Below are 27,655 nucleotides of genomic sequence, written 5' to 3' on the forward strand. Positions count from 1 at the left end.
TTCAATACTTTTCTTTTTAGCACAAATAGTTCTTGGTTTTATAATTTAATTAAACATTAATTTGTCTTCCTAGCCTATTGCTGACAAAAAGAAAATGTGGCAGATCCCGAAGACAGGCTGCTCATTTTTGAGTTAGTAGAAAGAAAGATTACAGAATAAGATGTACTTTTATTTATTTATTTTGCTCACAGAAACGGGAAATAATTCCAATAAGGTAAAGTGGATGCAATGGATGAAATCATTCCTCAGGGAAACCCTAATAGAGCAGAAGATTTGTCTTGATGATGGAAATCGAGATACAGTCAGCTGAGGAGGTGGCAGGTCATGAGACAAAAGGGAATTGGTCTCCTGGGAAGACTGCTGGCCTGCTGTCTGCTGTTTACCAGACCTTACCAACGCCTCCTGGAGCAGTAATGGCAGGCAGTGCCACACTATTGTCATCTTTGTGATGGCAATGGTGGCTTCTCTGAGGTTAGATTACTATCAAAGTGCATCACCCTCAGTAGAAACTACCAGCCTAAACCAAAAACAAAACAAATACATTCTCTGCTACATTACCAATACAAACTGGTAAAACAAACATGCTTTTTTTTTTTTTTTTTTTTTTTTTTAGAACATACATGTATGCACGCTTCGCTTTTGTTTGTAATTAGTTTCACTTCTGGCTCAACTGCAATGCTTGTGTCTCAAAACAAGCACATACAGCATGTTGTATTTTAATGGCTCTTTGAAGTTGAAACTAATAATAATAGCTAAATGTGTACCACATACAATTTGCAAATTGTATTTTTGCAAAATTTAGTGTCTGTGCTGTTTAAATGAAGGGGGGTTTTGTACAGAAAAAGGAGTTTGGTGTTTTATGGAGGAAAAGCAATGTTTTGAAATGACCCCTTTTCCACGAAACTGATGACGGGACAAACAATAAACATTACTATAGCAGAGCGAGTGTAAGGAGTGTAATTATTGTAAATAGAATTTTGAATAGATGCTTGCCATGGAGTTGCTAAGAATGAAAATATTGCAGGAAAATTACTTGAGTAGATTGAGCTGTTTGCATGACTAAGAGGAGGCAGACACATTTGTCCCAGTTATTTACAGAAATCTAGGTGGGAATCAAAATTTTCTTTCAGGCTTTCATGCGTTTACCCCGCAGAATCAGCCCCTTCAGACATTTGGAGGAGGGAGCTGCGCTGCCCGCTGGAGAAGGAGGAGGTGGAGTAGGAAAGTCAAATGAATCTATGATGGATTTTTTTTTTTTTTTTTTTAAACATTGTGTATATTTGTGAACTTTTTTATATTGTCACCAGGTTTTCGCCGGAACTGAGGAGCCATAGAAGGCTTTTGCCACACAGTAACGCGGACTTTTGTCTGCCCCTTGCAAAAAGGGGGGTGGACATCGGCTGTACCTGGCCACAGCGACGAGACCGGCACTGCCGCAGAACGGGTGCAGCGGGGGGGTAAGCTCCTCCCGAGCCTAACCCCGAGCCGCCCCCGCCGTGCCCCCCTCGCCTGGACCTGGACCAGCCCCGCTCCTCCTTCCCTCCCTCCCGCCCGCCCCCGCGGGGGTTGGGTTCGCCCCCGCGCAGAGCAGCCGCCCCCGGGGCCGCTCCGGGACCCGCACCCCTTCCCCCGGCCCGGCGCCTGGACCCGGCCGAGGCCTGCGGTGCCCGGAGAACCCCGCGCCCTCCCGTCAGGTGCCTCCGCAGGTGAGGCCGCTTTTGTCCGCCGCAGCCCCCCCCCGCCGCCGCCGCGCGGCCTGTCAGCGGTTCCGCCGGCCGCGCCCCATTGGCCGGCGCCGCCGGTAACGTGACAAGGGCGGCGGGGCGGGGGCGGGGCCGAATCCGAGAAGTGCCGGTTGGAGCCGGTGCCTCGCGCTGCGCTACCGGCTCCCTCGCGGACGGAGCGCGCGGGCGGCACGCCGTTGAGCGGCAGCGGCTGCTGCTGTGGCGGCGGCGGGCGGGCCGGTCGGTCGGTCCATTACGCCAGGGGAGGCGGCGCGGCCAGGTAAGCGAGGGGCGGCCGCCGCTGACAGGTGCTCGCTCCCCCCGGCGTGGGAGGGAGGGAAGGAGGGGGGGAGCAGGACGGAGCGGGGCTTTCCCGAGGGCAGCGCGCGACCGGCCCTCACCGCTGCCGGGGGCCGCCCCCGCTTTTCCCGCTTCCCTGAGGGGCCGAGGTGCCCCCTCCGCCTGCGGGAGGGGAGGGGGCTGCCCGCCCGCCTGCCTACCGGGCGGCCCGGTGAGCCTGCGCGGCGGCCGCCCCTTCTCTCGGCGGCGCCCGGCAGCGGGGCCGCTCACCTGCCCGCCTTCCCGCAGGCTGGCCGGGGCGGGGGGAGCGAGTCTGTGCCTGCCCCGGGGCCTGGCGGTGCCCCGCTCCCGGGCGGGTGGGGCTCAGAAGAAAACCGTTTTCTGATTTGCGTAACCGATATTTCCACGTGTCCTCAAGTGACCCGGGGCCCTACAGGTCGCCTGGGGCTTCCTTCCTCTCCCCCGGGCTCGGCAGGGCGGCAGCAGCCAGCCCTCGGCCCCAGGTGTGGCGGCGGCGGCACCTGCCCTCGAGCAAAGGGCAGGCGGGTGCCCAGTCGCGGCTCCTCCGAACGGGAGCGAAGACTTGGGCTCGGTGTTGAGGCCTGACAGTCCTGTGTGTGGCATAAGAAGCGTCCTCTCTTTGTTGTCCTCTTCATTTCCTCTGACTTGCCTATGCGTTTCTCATCCCCAGCAAGACAGTGATCTTGTAGCAAGGGGTTTCTTGCACGGTAGCTTTTACTTGCATCCTAGCCGGGTTGTTTTAGTGACATAAGGCTTACTTTGTGCTGGTCTGCTCTGTGGTGAAATTGAGGCAGCTTCCTGGCTTCAATTAAGAATTTGTCCGTGGTGAATACAGCAATTAACCAGTTCTGTAGGAGTGATTAAAGCGGACTTCCCTAAAGCTTAGTTTTATATGAAGATGGTCATTAATTATGCTGATCACGTAAACTGTGTTTGAATTGGCACCTAGTGTGGCCATTTAAAACAATACCTTTGAGGTAGCACTAGAATAAGCTAGGAGCTATGTGGTCACTTGCAGTTTCAAGTATTTAAACTATGTGTTCTGCTGACTCCCAGCTTTCCTTGTCTGTTTGCTGAAGTGATAAGGTAAGGCATTAATTATTTCCTGGTGTCTCAGAATTCTTCCTTATGTACCTTCCTAGCAAAGAGGGCAACAGATCAGGGCTTATTGATCTATCTTTGAGTTCTTAAACATTCATGGGGTGGGGGGAAGCCCACAATGCCTAAGTATTGAAATCTTATAGTATATCACTCAGAATTTATTATGTATTGTCTAAGTACGTTGCATGTGTTTTCTTTACTCTGTGTAACTTGTTTGACTGTGTGGGGAATAGAAGAATTATCCTCAGTAGTGCTTTTCTTCAGTATCTGTGGTGCTAAGCAGGGCAAGGGACACAAAATGAGAGCAGAAGGGAGAATGATGGTAGTAGAGAACCAATAGTTAGGATAGGGTACAAGTTTTCTTAAGGGTTTTCCCCAGTGTTTAAAACATTCTTTTGTAGCTAGATAACAACATGTTTATCACAGAGTTTTATATTAGCATATTTACATTTTTACATTCTACTGAATTTTACATTAGCATAATGTAACTGAGTTTCAACTTCAGTAGGATTCATGTAACTTTTAGAAATTTGTGGTGTTAACATGCTCACTCCCTTGTACTCTTGCGAGAAGAGAGTTGCTGGTCTGACTCTTATTTTTTTTCCTTTTTTAGGAAAATAGGATTATTATGGGGAGAAAAAGAAAATTGCCTTTTGTTTCTTACAAGGTACCAATGCAGCTGCTCTTCGAAGCTGATGAAATCATGTTGAGTAAATTTTAGAGAGGGACCAACAATGCTAAAGAAACATCCATCACTATTTCAGCATTGTAAAATGAACTCTGTAAGCAGTATGTCACTGCCAAAGAAGTATTTTTATAATGGATTTCAGGGGGGGCAGGGGGGCAGGGGGGCAATCTTGTGTTCCTTTAGCTGCTACTGTGCCTGCTCTACCTGACACACTACAGGTAGCAAGAGAGACTGTGGCACTAGTAATACTACTTCAGCTTACAATATCTGCTGCTAAAGGCGTAAGGCTTTACTCAGCTAGGATTAGAAATGGCTAGTTTATGTGACTAAGGGGATAAGGTGTGGTTTATACTGGTCTCTGTGTTGCCTATCTAAATGTTTCACACTGCTGTCTGTGTTCTGTGTGCTAACCTGTGGGCTGTATTTAGCCTTTCTGTAGGCATCCTTATAACAGCTGTTCAGCTGTTGCCTTGCAAATAGTGTTATTCTGCCAGTTGCTCTTGCAGTTCCTCTTTTTAAAGATACGTTAGAAGCCTGTGCTGTGGTTATGAAGATATTTGGTTCAGACACCATGGGTAGCCATGTAGAAGGTCAAGGAATGTAAAGTGGAATTAATATTCTAATATTTAAATATGCTGTAATTTTAATGTTTAAGTGGTACAGATTATATATTGGTTTAGCAACATATATCTATTATTAATTTGCTAATAATTAACTAATACATAATATGCTTTATTCTTCTTAACTGGTGACAAGCTGTGGTATACCTTGTCTAATACATGTTTGTATCCTGTATGGGGTGAGTTCAGAGCCACACATCACAAACTTGTAACTGTACTTTGTGGTAGCTGGTAAATGTAGCCAAGAGGCTGTGGCCTGCATTTTATTAACCCTACCACTACCATGTGGGCATCCAGCCTCATTAATATCAGAAATCTTGTTATGAATCATGTGGTCTGAAGTTATTAATCACTAAACTGCTTATTGGTATGAACTATCTTGTGTATACATTCCAATTAGAGTTGTTCCCAGACTTGGTAAGCGTGCTTCAGTTTATTGTAGTTATGCCTGGGTTTGGTGATTCTTTTCCCCAAGAGTTGTTAGTGTGCTACAAACTAGTTCTGGATTTACTTTCTAGCTAGGCGAAATTGAATTGTAGTTCAATATTGAAATAAAGTTTCAGAATACTTATGAACAGTTACCCCAACTATTTGATTTAAACTTACTGATATGAAAAGACCATGCTGCTAGAAAGTATAGTACATTGGAAAGAAGGCAGATGATGCAGCTCTCAAGCAAGCTGTTGCAAATGCGGTTTGGGGTACAGTGCTGGCACGCCCTCCCCCAATGTACACCTGAGAGGATTCTAGGGCCTTTCAACATTCAGAAGGGACCTGTGGAAAAAACTCGTAATGGAGTGTCTTCAATTTAATTCGCATTGGTGCCATTCTGTTTCAAAATAGTGTCTTCACGCACCTTGAATTAAATTATGTGAGTGCATTTCCATCAAAAGTACTCAACTTCTCAGTATGTTCTGATACTGTAAAAGGGCATGCAGTTTCTTAAACTGAAATTGAGAATTCAGCTGATTGTGAGAAACTGAAGGGATTAAAATTGCCAGTGAGGGATCCAGTGATACCAATAAAGAATACGGTAATAACACAATCTGATTTTGTTGCTGCTAATTGTTAGTGGCCTTAAGACATTGTTATGAACACTATCTGTTTGGGAGATACTAGTTTGAGTTGTGGTTTTAGTTTAATATGGAAACAAAGTTTCGGTTTTGCAGAAGAGCAGCTACAAAACTATGGTTGTGTACTTTACTCAGGCTTAATTAAAGTGACATTGATTTTAAAGGTCTCAGTTAAAACCCCAGGAAATGTAACCCCTGATTTCCCAGACAGTATTGCCTTGGTTTTCTGGGGAAAATACTGGTATCCTATGAGTAGTTCAGGCTGTCAAATATTTATTCAGGTGTTTTCTGGTTGCTAAAGTTCATTTGCATGCAAATGTAAAGGTCTACTGAGCTAGAATTTAAGAACTGCAAATTTAGACTCTAATGCTAAAGTATTTATCCTTTAAACTAATTTTTCCATCTGAATGAAAGCAAAATCTTGATGTGTGTTTGTTGTAAAATCTAAAATATTTGAAGAAAGGAGGGCATTTGAAAAGTTTTAACTAAAAACTGTCTGTTTCTAGGCTGTGTTTAAATTATTAACAAGATAAACTATCACTTCCAACCCATGCCAATGGAAGTGTGAAAATGATTATTACTTTGCCAGTGCCTTTGCAGTACAGGAAAACTGTTTTCTAGGTAAACATTTTTTATTAAACATTAACATTGTTTAAATACTAACTTTGCAATGACACTGACTCAAAGTCAAGAAGGAACGAAAACATTGCTTAATTGAAGTGAGACAGGATATATCAATACTCAAGTGCTTTACTGAACTGGAGTTGTTAAAAGTAGTGTCTGCTTTGCTTCAAGCTGTTATTCAGTTTCTTACAAATACTGGGCTGGAGGTTTTTTTACTTCAAAGTTCTTAATTGGTTCAGGTGATGATAAAACCTTGACTCTTGTTTTTGAAGTTATTACACTTGGCTTCATACCAAAAAGTGTTTTTCTTGTAGTACTGCTATCTAAAAAACTTGCCAGTTGTTAGGTCTCCTCAGACAGCCTACTCAAAAACGAAATTTTGCACAGTAGAAGCCTCTGTTGCACAGCACACTTGGGCTTGATGAAAGTATAAAGCATGAACATGGGTGCTGAGCGAACTTCGTGTTTGTTCAGGAAACAAAGCAGGATTACTGTAGGTTTACTGTAGCATTCAAGTCTGATCACTTGTACGTGGTTCTGAAACTTAGCATTGTTCTAGGAGATGCTTCTGATAAGCATAACCCTGCTTTTAGCTCTCGTGATCACATGCGTATGCGCAATTCTCAAGCTGTAGAGTTGTGTTTAGGTGTTAGTATGTAATTTGTACATACACTATTACGCAGTATGTGCAATGTGGAATTTGTCCTTCAGTCCTTTCATTTTATTAAAAGAAAAGATTATGTAGCTGGGTGCTTTGTCCAATTAATAGATACATAATGTAGAGCAATATGAACAGGAAGATACTTAAAAGATTGGGGTGATTGTGCGGAGAGCATGCTCCCTGCTGGAGGGTTAGTAAAACTTATTCCATTTCCATTTTGGGTGAATTTGACTGCAGAGTTTCACAAATTTTTCTTTTTTTACTTTGGGGTGGGGAAATTCTTTAAAAAGACAACAAGATGGGTTTCAGGAGAGTTTGCATACAAAGAGTACCTGAGTTTGAATCAGATGTAAATTGGAAACTTATCTATTCTCATTATTTTGGATGTTTAGACTGAACATCTAGAACCAAGTGTTTCAACTTGTCAGGTTGGCTTTCAAAAGTTACTGTATTTCCTACTAAACAAGACAAAAAGCTGCTGCTTCTGAGAAGAGATACAAGCCACTGCTGAAGATCTGAATCAGCTTTCCAATGTCAGAACTAATAGAGTGAAATCAGATGTGTTTCTGTATTGCTGCCCTGATAATTTTATTTTCCTAGATGCAGTTAAATTCTTCTCTGTGGTCTGTGGAAGTAATAATGTTCCCTTCTGGAAAGTTCTTTGTGAAACTTAAGCAGTGTCAGGAAAACTTAACCCCAAAACACTGTTTTTTGACTGTTCTTAAATCTTATAGCTATATTTGTGCATGGTAATAATTATCTTGCAGAGACAGAATGTATTTGTAATATATTTTTGATTTGTGACCTCACTTGATGTCTCTGTTTGTTATCAACGTCAGTTATCCTGATAAGACACTGTTTGGTCTTGGCAGCCTATAAATATTGAAAAAACATCAGTTTCCTTTTTAGGCCAAATGTTGGAATTTTAACTTATTGTATTGGACAACTGTTTGTATTTTAGAAACATCAAAACTATTCTAGCTAGAATAAGGAGTATAAATACAAATTTATATTTCTGAGATTAGGCAAAGGTGATAACTGTCTGACTGCTATTAGGAAAAGTAATAGCACGTGTGCTTCCAGCTCTCAGAACCTAACAGAACCTGTAGTACAATCCAGAATAGCATCTCTGATTACCTGGTAAGAAGTTAAGTGTTATTACTGTATAATGTTCATCATAGAAATACTTGGTGAAGAATGGGAGAAACACTACCATGATTTTTGTAGTTGAGGAATTTGAGGCAGAGAGAAATAAAATGACTTGCATAGAGCTATTCAGCTAGTCAGAGGTAAACATCCCTGTTAACTGGGTTGGGTATGGTTATTGTATTGGAAAGCAGTATTTGAGCTAGGAAAATAATGTAGAATGGACGTTCTGAGTATCTAAAACCACTGGATTTCAGTATTCTGCTCTCTGCAAAACTAGCAGGACTTCCTATGGTATGAAGAATGTTGGCCCCTCTGTCTTTGTCTAAATGCAGTGCTGTTGAAGTCCTTATAGGACCCGTATCTAGAAGTATCAAATCAGAATATGAACATGCTTTAGTTAATACATCAGTATGTATGGTATTACATTACCATATAATGAATTATGTTGATAGCCTAGTTATAGCAGTATGATATCCTGTGAACTACAGAACTGACCCAAATGCTTACCTGACTTCTTAAGTAGGATTTGTAGTCCACTCTGTGTTCTGCTGTGACAGCAGCACTTCTGGTGGTACTTGAGAAATTAATTCAGAGCTAGTTGAGGTGTGTGGACGAACTCCAAGGGTCCTCCTTCTGAGAATATTTTCTTATTTCAGACTTGTTTCCAGTGAGGTTAGGGGAGTTGTCTTGGCCATTTCAAGGGTCTCTGGCCATTTATAACTTTATTGAAAAGTACACTGAATATGGAAGAGCATGTATGAGCAATTCCCTGGCTTTTCCCAAGTAAAGATGGTCTTTTGTTAAATAATTGTAACTGTTTTACACTGCTGGCTCTCTTGTACTTTTACTGCTCTTGAAGACTGAAGATAATAAACTATACTATAATTAAAGAAGCTGCTAGTAGAGAAACCTTGTAGTATTTAAGTTATGAATATTCTCTAGTGTTATCTTCCTCAGCTTTGCTTTCTGATGTCCTGAGCCTAGCAGCACAATGAATGGACATCGTGCGTATCTGTCTGGCTTCTGGAAACTAAGGGGATAAAAATTAATTTTCTATTGTAGTACTTATCTTGGTATGCAGAATGAAATAGATACCATTGAGGGTTCCTTCAAAATGCTGGAGGGATGCTGCTGATACTATTGTCTTATGGTTATGTATTCATATTTCTCAGCATGAGAGAGACCCAAGAATGTAGTTATGAGAATACAAAGGCATTGTAAGTGAGCTTGAAAATCTAATTTCATGCAGTTGGAAGGTGTCTGACTGTGTTAGCTATGCTAGTACTGGCATGAAGGACTTGATGTACTGTTGTGTAAGATGGTTTCTGGGAGAGCTGTAAAAGGTACAGCATGACACAGACATCAGTTTCAGTCTAGACTTTGAGATTGCTTTTGGTGTAATCTTCCTTGCTTAGGAAAGAATGGGTGAAGACCCAAGGAGACTTTTCATACTTAATGCCCAAACTTGCTCTAAGGTTTCTTTGGAACTTGGAAGTAAGCACTGTTTGTAGTATTGCTGTACTATTCCTGTCTTCAGCATTGCTGTACTGATTTTAAAGCCTGATTGGGGAGTGGGGGAACAACAGAAGAGGCCTGTTCTTTTAGGCATCATTTGAGAGTGTAATCTGTGCCACTTACCTGATACCTTCCATGGCATGTTTGGGCTGGAATGTTTGACTGCATGACATGCCTGCAGTCCTCTCTGGAGAGGGTTGCCTCCTCCCACGCTGGTTTGAAGAAGCATTAGCTGAGCACAGACGGAGTATGTACTTCCGTCCTGAGAAGGCAGATGCATTTCCCATGCTGTTCTATCCCCTCGTCTCCACCCCCAGTATATTCTCATTCCTCTTTTTCTTATGCTAGAAAGCCCACTTCCTTTAGTCTGCTCTCTTAAGAGTCACCATTCCTCTGAGCGTTGTTAAGTCTTGCAGTTCTGTTTCTGGTTTTGTTGGCTTTTTCTAAATGGGCTGATAATGCTCTTTAGGCATCCAGATTAGGTTTGTACAGCGATGGTGCCCCTGGCTGCTACAAGTAATTTCATGGGTATTAGTGGAAGAGAGCCTTTGCTGCTCTTAGGGCTGCATCATTGATGGCACATTTCTCCTACAAAGGATTAGTCCAGCTAGGGTTTTCCCTCTCTTCTTTTGGTTGCTTCCAACAAATGATTCAAAAGTTAGAGCAAAAAACCCTGTTGTTTGCATGCTTGAGCATTTTTTACACATTCCTATTGCTGCAGTCCCTGTAAGTGTTAAATCTTATTTTTATCTTACCTTTTCTTTGTTCAGCATGGCCTGTGACCTGTCTCCTTTTCTGTGAATTGCTTGTAATTTTTGTGAAATTACCAGCTTTATCTTAGCTGATATAGTATGGAATCACTCTGCAAGTTATTTTCTGTAACCTAGATTCAATCTCTTACACTCGGCTTATTTAGAAAACCATTTACTTTATCAAAGAAATGCACCTACTTTGCCTGGCAAGCTCATTTAATTTTTAGTTCTATAACTTAAGCACTATATTTTTTGAAAGGAAAAAACTAATGGATATTTAACTGGACTTGTTTGTTTCTTTAAATATATATGAAGTTCATGATTGTATGTTTGTTGGGTCTGTGATAGCATGAGCCACTCTGGGGTGATGTTGATGGTTTGAGTACATTGCTGTAGGTAATGTAGTCTAGTATTTTGGTGCTCTCATAATCCTATTTCACAAATCCATTAACATTCAATAAAAAAAGTAGGTTTGTTTATGAGGAGGTAACTGATACATGCTTTGAATGTGCTTAGCTTCAAATTTATTTGTAAAAAAGTCTCATGTACTGCTTGGGTGCGGATTCTGCTTGTGTACCTGTGTCCTCTTTTTGAGACTTAACATGAACCGACTTTCTGTTGCATTACATTGTGTACTTCATTATGGGCTGTCTAATGCTAAGATTAAAAATACAATTCTTTGGGTTCTTAGAAGCGTATAGGTACTTTAGAAGTAGCGGGAATGCATGCCCTTCTACTTTTTATTCAATACTGAAGTTTTTGTTTACTTGAAAGTGTCACAGGGCCAAAATAAGGGGAAAGGAGGCTGACAGAAGATAGTGCTTCACTTTAAATACTAGCGTCTTTGTGCTGAAAATGTTTGAGATCTGATCAGACTATATGGTGCCATGTAACAGATATTTGGGACTTGTTCTTTGTTTCAGTTTTTTTGGGCCCCTGTTTTTATTTCATGAGAATTTCAGAAGTGACCATCTGGAAGACAATCTATATGGTTTGTGTTTTGCCCCAAAAGGTGCTAGTCCATGCTGATCTCGGTATGAAAGGTACTCAAACTCTGTACAGCATCATTTTAAATGCTTTTTATTGGATTTGACACTATAAAGAAAGAGAATAGCATAGATAATATTACATCCCTTTAGAAGCTGGGAACATGAGTTGTGCAGCATCAAATGAGCCTTCAATCCTTGTGCAGCACAGTGTGCAGACCCTGCCTGTAGAAAAGGTTACCTCATTTTGATCATTCAAGCTGTTATAGAATTTTCTTACAAGAAAACAACTCTGTGCATTATTTCTACTGTCAACCAGGAAAGAAGTTCACAGGAGAACTTCTTGCTGCACTTCTTGATAAAGACAAGGGCATGCAGGTACCAAGTGGGAGCTGCCTGCAGACTACTCTGTTATGAGCTGACTAAATTTATCCTGCAGCCAAGAGATCTGCACAGCACAGGCCTGGGCCTGTTAACTAGCCAGAGTGGATCACTAACACCTCAAAATGCCATGGTCTTCCAGTGAGAACTGCTACAGTTTCTTATGCTCTTTTCTTTTTTTTAAAAGCCCTATGGAACTCTTTGCACTTATTTTTAATCTGTTAATGGGTTTTGCTATGTTTCTTTAGGAATTGCCAAGCAGACTCATGATAGAGCTATTTTTTAGTGGGTAATACCAATGTGGAGTTTTGGCAGTATTTTTCTATTTATAATTTCCTTTTTAAAGTGGAATATGTGAAATGTACAGCTGTTTGAAGAAATGTAAATTAATGGAGCAAATAAAAAAAATCTGCTTTCTAAAAAGAGTGCTAGAGTTTCCAGTGAGAATACAAATTATATAAGTTAAAGTATTAGTTAAATATTAGGGTGAAACAAAATATGTCTCTAAGTGAATTTACTCTTTGGATTTTTTGTATAACCAATACAGAGCACTCTCTTCTAAACAGGTTCTTGTTTCAATATTTATTGTAATCAGTATTTTAAAGGCTAAGACATCTTTTAAGTTTAAGTTAATATATTTATATTTGTAGTTAAAAAGAATTAAAGGGATGAGAACACAAGCTGGAAATAAATCCATGGTCTGGCAAAGCTACTACAGCTTGGCTGCAGGTTTATCTTGATGTGTCCTCAAGGAAAGAGGAGACCCCAGCACTATAATACTTGTCTGTGTAGTTGGTCCTTCCTGTGTCATACTGCTGTCATCACCTGATACAATCTTAATCTATATATATATTTTTTTTAAATGCATCTCTGAGTTTGAAAATAGTGCTGGGACACTGAAGCTGTACAAACTATTGCTTACGAGAAGTGTTCAGATTTGATTCAGTCTGGATTCTGTTTGGTTTGGTAGGGATCTTAGAAAGCACCATGACTGTGAGTGAAGTGATATTTGCCCAGAATGTAGACAGCTTGCTTTCAAAGAGATGCAATTATGTGCCAAACAAATCTGGTCTTCCTTTCGTTTTACTTTAGTTTTTTTTACCATTACATTGCTTGCCTGTTTAACTCTGAAACATACTTGTACCTACTTTCAGTTTTTCTTCATTTTGTTTTGCAGTGGTTTTTGTGTAAACTGCTTGTCTCACCTACTGTCTATTTGGTCTTAAACTCGGGTTTAAACTGAATATTTTTCTTGCTAGTACAGGCCTTTCTAGCAGCATACATTGTGACCTTCTGTTTTAGCTAGAACACAATCCTTAGCACCTTGCACTTAACTTGAGGAGAGGGTTGGAGAAAGTGCTTTTACCAGTCAAAGTATGTATGTCTGAATATGAATTTGTATTTTAAATTGCTCTCCAGGCTAGACTAGTATGAAATAAAAAGCACATTTAACATACCTTTTAAATATGTATCTTGTAATACAACTTCATTACAGAGTTTAACCCTCAAAATAGTTGGCTTGGTTTCTTCCTCCCATCCTCTATTGAGAATTAGGGTCAAGTAACTCCAGAGAGCAAGGACTGCTTCTTAAACAGCATATGACTTCGCTATTACTGTTCCACATCTCATGTTCAGCAGTACTGTCTTGAGAGCAGGAGTGTTTAAGAAAGGCAAGGCCTCTAGTTAATCCAGACACAGATGGCTGAGATTGTCTGTAGTTGTAATTATGGTCTTTGATTGTTTGGAAGGACTTTAGGCCTTTGTTTGAAAGGTTGATATGGAAAACTTGTAACAATGTTAGTGTAGTCTTGAACATCCTGTGTTTGAGGAATATGCTGGTTATTGTAGAGCATGGGAATGTCTTTGGATTTATTTTAAATACAAAAGGATAATCACTTCTACATGCTTTAATTATCACCTGTGACCTTCTTCAGAAGGAACTGGAAAGAAGCTTTCTCTAATCTTGTTTGCATGTTTTTCTGCATTCAGTGGAATACAGATCCAAAAATGCAATCCCCGTTGAAAAGATCCTACAACTGAATCTGCATGTGCACACACGTGGTCAAAGTACCACTTGTGTATCAAGTACCATGGCTGAAAGACCGTATATCAAATGTAGTGCTTGAATTGAGTAGTCTATTACTTGTCAATAGGAGGCTTAAAAAAGGGAGAGGCAGTCATCTGAACATATCTGCTAAGAATATGTCTGACAGTATCGTTCTTTATAAAGTCAGACCTGCCCCAGAACTCTTCCAGTACCTGGCTTTTTGTTCTTTAGGGAACACTTGAAAAAGGAAAGGGTAGCATGCCAATAGAAGGGGAATTCATAGCCAGGAAAGATATGGTTTGGATGATGGGGGGGGGGTGGGGTGGGTAAAGTTTGTTACTTTTTTTTCCTTTGGGAATATTCATGAGGGCTTATTTGTGAGTGGAGGTTCAGGCTGTGCATGTGAGACCATAAGCAGGTACTAGGGATCCCATAGGAGAGTCTCAAAACTGCCTATTAGCAAAATTGATTGCATGTTTAGTTTATTATTGAACTTAATTTTGCATCCAAAACTTTGGAAGAAAAAGTGATACATTTAAACTAGCTAGAAGCTAAATTGGTTCTGCAGTTCAGGAATCAAGTTTGATAGAAAATTGATAAAACAGACACATTTACTTTAGTATGTCAGCATCTCCTTATCTCAGTTGAGAAGAATATCATGCTGTTGGAATATCATGAGAGTCTAAAGAGACTGGCTGAAAACTTGATGGCTGTGTTTCCCTGAGGGAGAGGGAAAAAAGCAAGATAGAGGGGCTACTGGAATACCTGTCAAGGTATGCTTTATTTGTATAAATCTATTTTGGTTAACTTAGTGTGTCAGAAACACCAACTGAATACTTAAACCATCAACAAAAACAGTGTAGCCTTAAAAATAAAACAAAGCCTCCTGTCAGGTATTGGTTTTTTTGTAGCCCATTATCCTTTGGGGAGGACAAGCAAGGCACTTATTTTGCTGCAGAGCCATCCCTAAGTAAATGTGCCTAAAATTATGTAAGCAGTGACCAAATGACAGTAATGCAATGTTAAGTAACCTTTTGGCAGCAGGGGAGGGTGGGGGCTGTCTGGTGTTTATAGATAATATTTTTCAAAATTATAGCTTTTTATTTGTATTCTATATATGTTTCTGCTGATCAGATTTGTAAGTCTTGAAGTAACTAAAAATTGCCTAGATATTACTGATCTTTATTTTTCTGGCCTGAGTCCCAGTACTGGTCTGGGGTAACTCTCCTGAAGTCATCACTTAGCCTGGAGGTAAACTTCTGTCTTTCGTCTTCTAAGAAAGATTGCCAATTGAATTAGGCCACTTTGAAAAGCTTTTATGGCTTTGATATGGGTTGAAAGCTGCTGGAGATGAGATGTATCAAACCCATTACAGTTCAGCATTATTCCATTTGATTAGTCACTCGGCATACAGACAGGATTTGAAAGAAAACTGTCTCTAGCAAAACTATCATTAATAATTCACATGTTTATATTACACTTGTATATACTGTGTACTTCCCTGATAGGAAGCTTTATTTCATATACATAGAATTGTAACGAATGCACGTGCTTCACTGGAAGGTTTCAAAAAGTAGTCATTAACAAGACCAGAGTTCAAATATTTAAATATTTAATATTGTGACGCTTGCTTTGTGCTAGAAAGTGTTCTAAAACCACAGCAAGAATGTAGCCTTTTTTTCTGGCATATGTGATGAGGACTAACAACTTTCCAGTTCAAGGGAGGGAGGTGACAAAGAAAGCATTTTATAGAAACAGACCTTACAAAATTACATGGGTCAGTCTCACTTTGAGTTCTCAATCTGTATAAAAACAAACCACTTTTTGTTTGAGCATTATGGCATAGCTTGAAGAAGGTGTATTGGGTTATGCATATTCTCAAGTATACCAATATGTTTTTAATAGAATTGGCTTCAGTTCCATTTTCTGTTTTTTCTTTCTATAACTTTTAGAGAAAGTACTTTATCAAAGTGTTAACTGTTTTATTGTACTCTGAATTCTGTCCGTTATACTCAACAAGAGCCTTGCTTATTCCCCAAAACAGGTCCGTTACCAGGAGAGTGGCGTTCTTTGTATAAAAGTGCAAAGTACATAGGTGCATTATTAAATTGTGTTGCTTGTAACTTTCTCTAATAAGTACTTAGTTATATAAAACAACATTTAAAAATGTTAGTATCTGCCCAAGTCCCTGATGAGGTTTACATGTTTGTCAGGAAAAGAATTGTTTCCATCTTGCTAATTAGACCTTTCATAGTATTTTAAACTCTCAGCCAGTTCAGTGATCAGTTTGACTTTTCAAATGTTTTTCTTTGTTAAAAATATGCTATTTATACCTTTTGCTCTTACTTTGTTGAATCATTCAACCTATTTATCTCTTAGCATGTTCTTTACAACTTTAACAGGGGTCCCAAGTCTTTCATTTTTGTAACAAAGTTCAAGTGAGAAGAATTGACTGGTTTTAATTCTACATTGGAAATGAAAAAATACATTTGACTTTTCTGTCTACATCCAAATCAGCATGTTTAGCTTAAGTTGAGACATGATCCAGATATTCTTTGCAGAATGAAAGCCTTAGTTTGCATGGGTTTATACCTCTGTGCTTTTACACCTAGGAATTTATATTCAAACCCCAAAGATTTATACCAAAAGAACTCATTTTAAAGGTATTTACAGATGTGTTTTTTGCAAGTTGAGCTGGAGTGACTGAAGAAATTGCTATTCCTTAGCTATGGTTAGAGCATCTCAGCTGCAGGACTAGTAACTTTACGTAAATGCCAAAACTGTTAAGCTTTTAGTGCTTAAAAGGGGACAATGACAAGGGCCATTACTTTCTCTACTTGAGGAAAAGCAACATTCGGATGGTGACCAAGTAAATAATTTGATGGGGGGGGTACATCTTAAATTATTCTAACTAGATCTTGCAGATCTAGTTAGATCTTTTGCTCATTAAATGTTGGATCTTTAAAACACTGCTGTGGAAGGAGTAATGAGCTGTTGTTCTAATACAGTTATCGGAGTCCAAATATTTTATGATCTGATGACAATTTATTTTTTTTCCAGGACTGTACTATAACCATCCTGTCTTTCTTCAGCTGCTTTCCCTTGAGTGGGCCTGGTAAGTTTCTACATTCTATTAAAAGTAGCCTTGTCAATGCAAGAAGGGTTAACTTATTTTCAGCCACTCTTCTCCCTTCAAATGTGAATGTGGAGTAAGAACAAAGTTCTGCCTTAGTTCAGCTGTTTGGGTTTTTTTTTATAACAGCTTGTCAGCTCTGTTTAGAATTGAAATGTCCAGTACAATATATTATGAATATGAGCCAACAGTGTGCCCAGGTGGCCAAGAAGGCCAGTAGCATCCTGGCTTGTATCAGAAATAGTGTGGCCAGCAGGACTGGGAGAGTTATCGTCCCCCTGTACTTGGCACTGGGGAGGCTGCACCTTGAATATGGTGTTCAGTTTTGGGCCCCTCACTACAAGAAGGACATTGAGGTGCTGGAGCGTGTCCAAAGAAGGGCAACGAGGCTGGTGAAGGGTCTAGAGCACAAGTCTTGTGAGGAGTGGCTGAGGGAGCTGGGGTTGTTTAGTCTGGAGAAGAGGAGGCTGAGGGGAGACCTTGTTGCTCTCTACAACTACCTGAAAGGAGGTTGTAGTGAGGTGGGGGTCGGTCTCTTCTCCCAAGTAACAAGCGATAGGACAAGAGGAAATGGCCTCAAGTTGTGCCAGGGGAGGTTTAGGTTGGATACTAGGAAAAATTTCTTTCCTGAAAGGGCTGTCAAGCACTGGAACAGGCTGCCCAGGGAAGTGATTGAGTCCCCATCCCTGGAGGTATTTAAAAGATGCGTAGATGTGGTGCTTGAGGACATGGTTTAGTGGTGGACTTGGCAGTGCTAGGTTAACGGTTGGACTCGACGATCTTAAGGGTCTTTTCCAACCTAAACAATTCTATGATTAAGTAAAATACAGAACATCCCCATTGCTTTGTATCTGTACTGCTTAACAAACTTTATAGTAAGTTTTCTCCAAAGCTGGTAATGTCTGTGGTATTGCCATTGACACCGGATAGTTTATTAATTTGTTTCAGGATGTAAAATATGTGCCTCTGTTTTTGAGAAACTTGCCTTTCTGCCAAACCTTGGTATATCAAAATTATGACTGAATTCTACTTCTTGAAGAATGTTGCATAATTTATTTTTACATAGTTATTTGGCAAAAAAGAATTAGTTCCCAGTTGAAACAGGGCTAGCTGTAGGCAGTTTCCTGGTTTTTGTGTTGATGTGGCTGTGCAAAACTTTGACTTCACATTCTACATGATCATGTCTAAGTATGTTCTGTTCCATTTCATGTAGCTGTAGCAATGCAGAGCTTAATGGATCCTGATGTCTGCAATAAGGCAGCAGTTCTAATGAAAGCTGCAATGTTTGCTCTTTATTTAGGTGAAGCCATTAAAAATAAAGTATATTTGATGTTTTCTCCATCCAGAATGAAGACAAATGTAAAGATGGCATGTCCAAGGAATTTTAAAAGGTGTAGACCTCCTGACTGAGCAGTGCTGTGTATCTTATTCTCTTTAATTAGTAAAGTAAGTATGAATCAAACCTATGCTACTGGGGGTTAAGTGTGCCATTTTTATATATATGACAATATTGGACAATAACAAGTTGTGTTAGCTTCATTTTTTTTCTGTCAGTATGCTTAATTCCCTTGATGGGAGAAGATGGGGAGTTATATGTAAGAATATGTGATGCAAAACTGTTCTTTTGAGAATTTTTATATATTCTTTATTATTTAATTGGGTAGAATGATTCAATCTAGTAGAAAATTCTAAATTACAAGAGCCACCATGTTGATATATTGCTCTGATATCGGAAGTCTTCATAAATGAGAAATCACTTCTGCTACATAAGTTTAGGACAGTAGTGAAGGACTGCTAGTAATATATCAGGCACTTGAACTTATACCCGCTTATTGCTTCTACTTGGACAGTGCCCAAATATTTGGTCAAAATATGCTTTCTCCTAATCTCTGATACTAGTTGCACTCTTCAAATTTTTGTGTTCCAAGTAACTTTCCTTAAATAAATAAGATGATAGCTAGGGTTAGGTGCCAGGAGTTCTTGGATCCCTTTGCTATGCTCTGGATGCTAGGCCAAATGTTACACATTTAAAACTGTGAAAACAGTAATAAGCTTCAAGTGTTCAATTGTGAGATAAATTGTTTTTAACAATTCTCTAAGGATGTCTTTTCTTTTTTCCTCTACCAGCTGCTGTTCTCTCACAGGTGAAAGTCATGATCACGCTAACAGAACTCAAATACTTAGCAGATGCCCAGTCATCCTACCACATACTAAAACCATGGTGGGATGTCTTCTGGTATTACCTCACCATGATAATGCTGCTAGTTGCTGTGCTCGCTGGGGCTCTCCAGCTTACTCAAACCAGAGTATTGTGTTGTCTTCCTTGCAAGCTAGAATTTGACAATCATTGTGCCGTGCCTTGGGATTTAGTTAAAGCCAACCTTAACATGTCGGCTAGCTCTACAGCACAGATAATCATCCCGCTTAAAATCCAGAATGATCTTCATCGGCAGCAGTATTCCTATATTGATGCAGTATGTTATGAGAGACAGCTTCACTGGTTTGCCAAATTTTTTCCATACCTAGTGCTTCTGCACACCTTTATTTTTGCAGCTTGCAGTAATTTCTGGCTCTACTACCCTAGTACAAGTTCCAGGCTTGAGCACTTTGTAGCCATTCTTCAGAAGTGTTTTGATTCTCCATGGACAACGCGTGCCCTCTCAGAAACAGTTGCCGAGCAGTCTGTGAGGAAGTTGCCAATAGCCAAATCAAAAGCAGTGATTTCATCACCTGGGAGTTCAGTAGATATAGGGGCCAGCAGACAGTCCCTGCCATATTCGCAACCTGGCTTGGAAACAACTGGAAGAGAAAATTCCTCAAGTGTTCTTGACAAAAAAGAAGGGGAACAAGCTAAAGCTATATTTGAAAAAGTGAAGAAATTCAGAGTACACGTTGAAGAGAAGGATGTCATATATACAGTGTATATGAAACAGATTATAGTGAAAGTCATTGTATTTGTAATAATAATAATTTATGTCCCCTACTATTTATCATTTATTACACTTGAAATTGATTGTGTAGTGAATGTTCAAGCCTTTACAGGCTACAAAAGGTACCAGTGTGTTTATTCGCTAGCAGAAATTTTTAAAGTTTTGGCTTCATTTTATGTTGTTTTAGTGATCTTCTATGGCTTAACTTGTACTTATAGTTTGTGGTGGATGTTAAGAAGTTCACTTAAGCAATATTCCTTTGAGAAGCTGAGAGAGAAAAGTAACTACAGTGACATACCTGATGTAAAGAATGACTTTGCATTTATTCTCCACTTGGCAGATCAGTATGATCCTCTTTATTCCCAGCGATTCTCAATATTCCTGTCTGATTTGAGTGAAAACAAACTGAAACAGATAAATCTTAACAATGAATGGTCAGTGGAAAAACTGAAAAACAAACTAGTAAGAAATTCCCAAGACAAGATTGAGCTTCACCTTTTCATGTTAAATGGTCTTCCAGACAGTGTCTTTGAACTGACAGAAATAGAAGTCCTAAGCCTGGAACTTATTCCTGAAGCCAAACTTCCTTCAGCTGTGACCCAGCTAGTCAATCTCAAAGAACTGAATGTTTATCATTCATCACTAACTATGGATTACCCAGCAGTCAGCTTTCTAGAAGAAAATCTGAAAACATTGCGCCTGAAATCTAGTGAAATGGGAAGAATTCCGGTTTGGGTCTTTCATCTAAAAAACCTACAGGAATTGTGCTTAACAGGATATTTCATGCTAGATCATCACAACTCCATATACAACGAAAGCTTTCAGGGGCTAAAAAATCTGAGATCAATTCACTTAAAAAACAACCTTTCCCGTATACCTCAAGTGGTTACAGATCTTCTGCCTTCTTTACAACACTTGTCTATCAACAATGAGGGAAATAAACTGATAGTGCTAAATAACCTGAAGAAGCTGATAAATCTGAGAACCTTGGAATTAATCTGCTGTGATTTAGAGCGCATTCCCCATTCCATTTTTACCCTAAACAATTTGCATGAAATTGACTTAAAAGAAAATAATCTCAGAACAGTGGAAGAAATAATTAGTTTTCAACATCTTAAGAACCTTTCTTGCTTAAAATTGTGGCACAACAGTATTTCATATGTCCCAGTGCAGATTGGTGCGTTATCAAACCTGGAACAATTGTATCTAAATTATAATAATATCAAAAATGTTCCACTGCAGCTATTTCTTTGTAAAAAATTACACTATTTGGATCTTAGCTATAATAAGCTAACCTCCATCCCTGAAGAAATCGGTTATCTGACCAATCTGCAGTACTTGGCTTTGACAAAAAACCATGTAAGTAGAACTTTGAATTACTACTTAAAAAAAAAAAAAATCAAATATTGACTTAACCTACCATTTCTTCTGGAACAGGCTCTGGTTCAAAATGCTTTTGTGGTGTTCATGATTAAAGTAAACCCAGTAAAGCTGAAAAAGGGGTGGTGCTTATTTAATTACTAAAACTTTGGTGTCATCAAAGCTTGTGTAAGACTGAGTAAGTACTAGCCCGGTCTGTAGCAGCTTAAGGGCTCTGATCCAGAGACAGTATAGGTTAGGATGACTGCAGAAATGTATCTTCCCTTTCCCTACAGCTGTCTATCCTATGTAGTATTTTAATGGAAGTGAACAGTGTTAAATTTTTACCTTAAAATGTCAAACTGAAAGCTGTACTGAACCAACAGCTAGCTGATGAGCAGCTCAGCTGCCTGATTGGGAAGAGGGAAATAATAATAGCTGGTAACCTCATCAGCAGTGCTAAACTGTGTGGGGTCCAGGCTTGTGGCTTAAGACCTCTTTTGAGGTTTATAATTGTTTTCACTGGTGAGGTTGGTTTTGAATGTTGTATGTCAGTAGTGTGGACTAGGACTAAGTTACTACTGTACTGCACAGATAACTGCTTGTACAGGCTTCACAACACAGGAACTGCTAATGTCTCTCCACAATTTGTGTTTGTTCTTCATTAAGTGATTCTTAGGAGACAGTAGCTTATTTATCTCCCCTGCCACCTGCACATGTTTGTATGCACTTCTGTGCATGTGCACATGTATACGCTCCCCCGTGCCATGCTTATGTCTTGACTTCTGCCAGTAGCTAAGCATCTTCATAACACAACAGGTAGATAAAAATATTGTGGTGTTGTCAAGCACTTTATTGCATAATGTTAGAAGCATTACAATCTTCCCTTTCCTTATCCTTCCATAAACTAAGAGAGTTTTTTGCCCTAAAATAAAACCGGGGAATGTCAAAACATGCAGCTGCATGTAGGCTAACAACTTCTAATGTATGTTATTTTTGTTCTTTTCTTTCTTTTTTTCTAGATTGAAATGCTGCCTGATGGATTATTTCAGTGCAAAAAGCTGCAGTTTCTTCTTCTGGGAAATAACAGTCTGATGAATTTGTCCCCTTGTGTGGGTCAGCTACTGAATCTTGTTCAATTAGAGCTCATTGGAAACTATCTGGAATCACTTCCTGCTGAACTGGAAGAATGTCAGTTCTTAAAGCGGAATAGTCTAATTGTAGAAGAAAGGTTGTTAAAAACACTTCCATCTCGTGTACGAGAGCGTTTGCAGACATGCTCAGATAAGTGCTAAGTTTAAAATGAAACTCTGCATCATTGCATTCTAAAGCCTTTTGCTTAATATCTCTCTAAAGATCTATATAGGTGAAGTGTAGGAGAGAGAACAGCTTACAAATCAGTCTTAAACTTAAATGCATTGAACTGAGTTGATTGTATTGGAAAAGAAATTTATTTAGATTTGAACAAAAAATGCAGCCTTTAACAGGTAATCATATGTTTGAAAAATCTGAAATATGAATTGTTGGTTGGGATCTACTGGTTGAAATAATTCAGTTAAATGTTTATGATAGTATTGAAATGGAAGAATTAATTGCCTGGCTATAGTGAGAGTGTATATACTTTTTTTTCCTATGGGAATTTTTTCTGTTGATAGTGATAATTTTAAACAGCTTCATCTCCTGCCATATGAGGTCTAAGAACTGTCTGGATTAGTTTCTAAATATGAACACTTCACTAACTTAGAACATTAAGAGTTAAAGTTTAAACTACTTGAGCAGTTCAATTGCACGGGGTATACTGAAAGTAATTTTTCAATGTACCTTAATTTTTAAAGCTTTTGACAAGTACTGAGCATTAATTCTATAATTGTGGAAGATGCCATTGGAATCTTGCTATTAAAACCAGTTAGACAATAATACCGGAAACCAGTTTCAGTATTTTGTCTTAAATAGTAAATACAAAATGAACTGTTGCCTAGAAATTGGGAGGAATCAGAAGAATCTGGAGTAACTGTTGTGTGCATGTACTAGACAACAAATCTTACAGTACTGATCTTCATAGATAATGATGGCAAACAGAACACAATATAGTTGCATAGTTGTCTTCTGTATGTTGTGAGCATCCCAGGTGTTAGTGTAGTGTATGTTACTGTTTAACATTTTTATAACTTCTCATTACTGACTGCCTCAGTGCTTCTTCTCCACACCCAGTTACTGTATTTTGGTGGCTGTGGAGAGGATGAAGGGGGTTTGTATTAGTTAGGGACAGAAAGACACAATTAAAACAAACCAAATAATCACACACCTTATAAGCACTTGGGAGGGAAAAACAGGAAGCATTATAAGCTTTGCCTCTTCTAGGGATGTAATAATTTCATAAATTATAGTGGTGGAATGAGCTCTTATGCCATCCTTAATACTTGCAAAAACTGGATGGAAATAAAATGGTTCCTGACTTCATTCTTCTGCTGTGCGCTGTTTTATTGTATTTGAAGTCTTAACTCTCATGATGTTTATCATGTTCACTAAAAGTATGTTATGCCTTTGGGAAAAAAAAAAAGAGCATGCTTTCCAAAAACATATGTGAAAACTTTTTGTATTATATGAAAGTTTTCAAAACCAATCTCAATTATGGGTTAAATAGGTGAGGTAAACTGTGCTCTTAATGACTTTGTGTTCAAGTGTGCTAACTATGCATTCCAGTTTGTAATAACAAATCATTATAGATAAACCAGTTTTAGTACTAGACTACTTTTAGTCATCCCTTGCTCCCATTCCAGTGCCACTTTTGTGGAGAGTAAGGTTTACTTTGAATGAAAATGCCAAACCCAAGTCTGATCAACATGGAAGTAGGAGATGTCTCTGCAGTAGCAGTGCAAGAGGTGCATCTTTAATCACTGTACTGATGGCATTCCAAAGACCTTTGTAGTTAGAGCACTTTTCTTCTCAGGGAACCAAAATGTGGTAAAACTGACTTTTTATGTAGTTCTAGAAATGTTTAGTGTAAACTGATTAGTTGTGTTTATGTGCAGACCAGTGGGGCTGGAACAGTCTTTCATAGTGTCCATATATAGCTCTTCCGAACTCTACTTTCAACTAATTTTGAGTTGTATAACAGTTCCATAGGAATTGACATGATTCACAAACAGAGCTAGGTGTTGTAGATGTGATTAAAGCAGAGTACATTGATTTGCACCCCTGTGGCAAGAGTTTTGTTAATAATTGCAACAGGTGTGTCAGGACTTAATAACTTAACATTGAAGAGCACTTCATGCCAGAATTTGACCTGCAAGACTTACAGTCTAGTAATTTTTAAAAGATTAAGCAAGCATTTTTAAAGCTTTTTTCTAAATTGGAAAGCTGTATTGAAAAAGTTAAATAAGCAAGTAACTGGCTTGGCCAATAACTTCAACTTTTTAGCAGTTCATCTGTCCTTTTCCATAATCAACAAAACTGATGGAGGTGAACAATAATCTTAAATGTGTATTTTATGCTAGTTCTGCCAGAGTGAAATAACAGAAGTAACTTCAGAAAGGTACTTAATTTCTAAAATGTGTAACCTCAAATCCTTTGAGGTAACACTAAGAAATGCATAAGAATATAAGTACTGTTTTATAGGTTAAACAGGTTACATTTTTTTTTGGCAGACTTTAATATTTTTTCACTCTGCACCCCCTCAAGAGGGTTGGATTTTTTCACTGTATGTTTGAGTGTTTATAAAACACCCACACAAAAGCCAGAAAGTTTAAAGGCTAGAATCTCTAGCCTTGCTTTCAAACCGCAGTGTGCCTTTATTATCCATTTTGTACCATGAAAACCAATCCTAGTGCTTAGAATTGAGGGTGGAGACAAATATAACTCTGAATTTCTTGAATTCACTTCAGCCATGACCTTCATATTCAGTATTTCTTCAAAATGAGGGGATTTTCAGGGAATCAATATACGAATCCACTGTCATAAACTTTGTACAAAAAGTATTGTTGGCATCTAGTCTTTGTATTAAGCAATCACTTCCAATCAAAAAAGGCTTTCCAACTTGTTTCAGTGTTGTATTGTGTTTAAGAACTTTGTATTGTGACCTTCCATATCGTGAACATTTTTTTGAAAAATTAAATTTTTTTTGCATTACAATTCTATGAACTGTTCTTTATTTTCCATATGAGATGTTGCATTCAGTGCAGAGCTCAGAAGTCTGCTTCCAGCTATCTGTACCCATGTGCTAGCAGGTATATCTTCCACAGGAAAGTGTGAAGATAATGAACAGCAGTGGGAAATGAACATTATGCTCCATATCAAAGCCGTTCTCATGCTCTGGGCTAGGAGAGAAGCTCCTGTGTTGATTAGAACTAAGCTTCCATCTTGATTGTTGTTACAGAACCTTTTCCAAGTCTCCTACTTGAATTTTTGTGAGCTGGGTAAATATCAAATGCAGCCTGGAATTGTACAGGGAGAAGCAAGAAGGCAATGATTCTCTTCCCAACTTGGCACACACAGCTGTCATGCAGCTAAATTGCCAAAAATAATGCTCCTTGTAGTGAATCATGACTGTCTTTCAAGTATTGCACATTGTGCTAGCTCAAAGATCTCGTTTCTCTTGAAATGCAACATGATACCTGATGGCTTTTTGTGAGAACCTGGGTTTGGCTCCATGTTTTGAAGATAAAGGGGGGGTGGGAGGGTGGGGGGGAACATGCAAGGAATATTATGTATTCAAGTGCTAGCTGCTTATTTTTCAAAATAAGAACCTTCCTAGCAAGTTTTACAGAACTGTGACTATTTTTTCTTGGAGATGAAATGAAATAACTAATAAAAAATGACGTGCAGTTTACCTGTTTCAAGGTGGTAGTGTTAGTAATATAAGGCAGATGATTATTCTTAAAGCTGTTGTTCCATGCCTCCACAGATCCATGTATTTTGTTTTCATGGCAATTTATTGTAGTTCTAATGATTTAATTTTTTTATCCAGTAGATTTACATCATGTTAAAAAACTTCCTTGGTATGTAGACTTTCCATCTTCAAGAACATGACCTGAAGTTCATTCTGTAATCACTTCTACTAAGTGACTCTTTCCCTCTTCGCTTTCCACTCCAATAAATACTGGGATTATAAAGAACGATATAGGACCAACTGAAGAATTCTACTAGCAAATACATGGCTGCAAATCCTGAAAGCAGGAGGCAGTGCATGTCATCCTATGGATTGTCTATATCAAGGATTTTGCAGAGCTTTGGGTGTTTCTGGAGATCAGGAATTGAGCAAGCTCTCATGCTTTATTTGGCCTTGTTGGGTAATGCATGGTAATGCATTTCCCAGAGCAAATGCAGAGACTGTGCAGTCTACTTGCTGTCATGATGGAGTTGACAGCTAACGTAGGCTGTGGCAACAGAGGAAGAATTGTAGTTAATTGATAGGAAGAAGCAAGCAGTAATACTACAGTCCTATATGCTTGTAGGAAACAGCAATGTCTCAGGAATTCCTGTGCCTGGAGAAGTCTCCATCCTGGCATTACATGAAGAGTTTATCCCAGTCCTTCATTGCCAGGACGCATAGGTGATGGAGAGGGCAGTTGCAACCTGCTCTGGGGCAGGACTGGCATCTGAAAGGGTTTGGGCATTAACTCAGTCTAGTGTGTTTAGTAAATGAACCGTTACATCTTTGTCTTGTTGCTTCCTTATGTTCCTTCATTTATGTGAGTATCTGTTCTCTTTGTCCCACCTCTAATCACTTAGAATCCATTTTTATTATTTTGTACAAGTGTGCTCTCTGCTTGGCAGGAGCTGGCTAAAAGACTTTCAGGTGTTATGGATATGCAAGCCATGTGCATTTAACACTTGGAGAGGTGGAGAAAGGAGGATGAAAATTGGTCTGCTTGCAGAGAGAGGGGAAAGGAATAATTGCTCAAAGTAACAGGGGAGATGTCTGAGAGATCATTATTACTACTTGTCCCAGCAAGGCTATTGGGAAGTATTGCTTGCTAGTAGGCAGTTTTGACAGTATGGGGCTTAATACAGTGAGGTATTAGTCTATAGTGCTTGTGGGCATGCTGTAAAACAGGTGAATTTATTACTTGCTATTGCTTTTTTCCTCTTATAAAAATGCTATTTATAAATCTACTGCTACTATTTATAAAACTTACTTATAAAACTCTGAATAAAACTTCTTTTCTTTCCCCTCCCTCATACTTGCATATCTGTGTACTGCAGAACCAATACTCTTGTCAAAAGGTGTTGCAAAGCAACTAACGTGATTAGTATTTGAAACGTGTGCAAGGATGAAAACTGTAATGGACGTAGAAATGCCAGTCAACGTGATCTCACTGGAAATCTCTTAAGTCAGAGTTAAGGTTTAGTATCTGGATGGTAAGGGAAAAAGGAGGAACATAGCTCACTGCTCTTCATTGAAAACATAGCTAACCTGCAAGCAAATAGTGAATTGACTGAGCATTTTAAATCTGCCTTGCTCAGTAGCAAAACTGCATAAAACTGTGCATGAAACAGTTTGGTGGTTTTTTTTAAGTGAAGTTGTTCATGACAGCTAAAGGTGTTTAACCCCTCTGCATCAGCATAGGGGAGGTCCCAATCCTCTGGCCC

General features: G+C 39.2%; 1 protein-coding gene across 1 annotated transcript; it reads left to right on the forward strand.

Moving 5' to 3' along the window:
* Nucleotides 1–1,840: 1,840 nt before the first annotated feature.
* On the forward strand, nt 1,841–25,696 carry LRRC8B (leucine rich repeat containing 8 VRAC subunit B). Its single transcript, XM_082313151.1, has 5 exons — nt 1,841–2,004; nt 16,703–16,757; nt 18,122–18,221; nt 18,903–21,064; nt 22,087–25,696. The coding sequence occupies exons 4-5, from the start codon at nt 18,929–18,931 to the stop codon at nt 22,357–22,359; spliced, it is 2,409 nt and encodes an 802-aa protein (XP_082169277.1). The 5' UTR covers nt 1,841–2,004; nt 16,703–16,757; nt 18,122–18,221; nt 18,903–18,928; the 3' UTR covers nt 22,360–25,696.
* The last annotated feature ends 1,959 nt before the right edge of the window (nt 25,697–27,655 follow it).

This window comes from Platalea leucorodia (assembly GCF_965183815.1).
Source record: "Platalea leucorodia genome assembly, chromosome: 5".
Classification (NCBI taxonomy): domain Eukaryota; kingdom Metazoa; phylum Chordata; class Aves; order Pelecaniformes; family Threskiornithidae; genus Platalea; species Platalea leucorodia.

Coding starts and splice junctions, on each gene's coding strand:
- LRRC8B (XM_082313151.1), top strand. CDS start 18,929: ATGATCACGCTAACAGAACTCAAATACTTAGCAGATGCCCAGTCATCC. Junction 21,065..22,086: donor TGGCTTTGACAAAAAACCAT/GTAAGTAGAACT, acceptor CTTTTTTTCTAG/ATTGAAATGCTGCCTGATGG.